General features: G+C 58.2%; 1 protein-coding gene across 1 annotated transcript in view; it reads right to left on the bottom strand.

The window, feature by feature from the left end:
• Positions 1–562, bottom strand: part of VAC14 (Vac14 homolog (S. cerevisiae)) — a gene marked incomplete at its 5' end in the record, with an annotated part of 32,379 nt that extends 31,817 nt beyond the window's left edge. The window contains one exon of the mRNA XM_010161137.1: positions 415–562. Coding sequence (XP_010159439.1) covers positions 415–562 — 148 coding nt within the window. The remainder of the gene's footprint in view (positions 1–414) is intronic.
• Between the last annotated feature and the right edge of the window lie 57 nt (positions 563–619).

The following is a 619-nucleotide window of genomic DNA, read 5'->3' on the forward strand; positions in this document are numbered from 1 at the left end:
CACAGGCTGCACCCGCTGCAGAACTAGCCATGTTTGGGACCCCTGGGCTTGCAGCCAGCATCCCAGCCTGAAGCGATTTTAGGGCTCTGTGAGCTGTTACAAGCAGAGAAAAGGTTGGCACCCAGGGTCCTGTAAAAAATAGGATAATGATGACATCCCTCTGCACCAGCCTCTGCAGCATCCTGCTGCTAAACAGAGTCCTAAAACCCCGAAACATGAGCTACAGGAAAGCAAAAAATATAAAGACAGTCCCCGGTCTGTGCCATGGCAGACCTGAACCCCAGGAGATGGCGGGTGGGGACGGATACATTGATTTATTACTGCAAGAGTGGCTTCTCCTCCTGCCCAAGCAAATGTGACGGGTGCCACAGAGCACCAAGCAAGAGCAGGGAGGCGCAGAGTTGCGGCACTCACCGGAGCTCAGCTGGCCGGCCTTGGCCGGGACGTGAAGCTCCACTGGGCCAGGTCGCACATCGGAGCCGTTGGAGGGACCGTGACCCTCTGTCTGTCCTGCCGGGGAAGAAGCGATCTCAGCCAGCACTTCCAGGTCCTTCAGGATAACCTGCGGAGATAGGGACGCACGGGGTGAGCATGCACAGGGGTGGAGGCAGCCGGGGGG

This window comes from Eurypyga helias, unplaced genomic scaffold (genome assembly GCF_000690775.1).
Source record: "Eurypyga helias isolate BGI_N326 unplaced genomic scaffold, ASM69077v1 scaffold15351, whole genome shotgun sequence".
In the NCBI taxonomy this organism is placed as follows: domain Eukaryota; kingdom Metazoa; phylum Chordata; class Aves; order Eurypygiformes; family Eurypygidae; genus Eurypyga; species Eurypyga helias.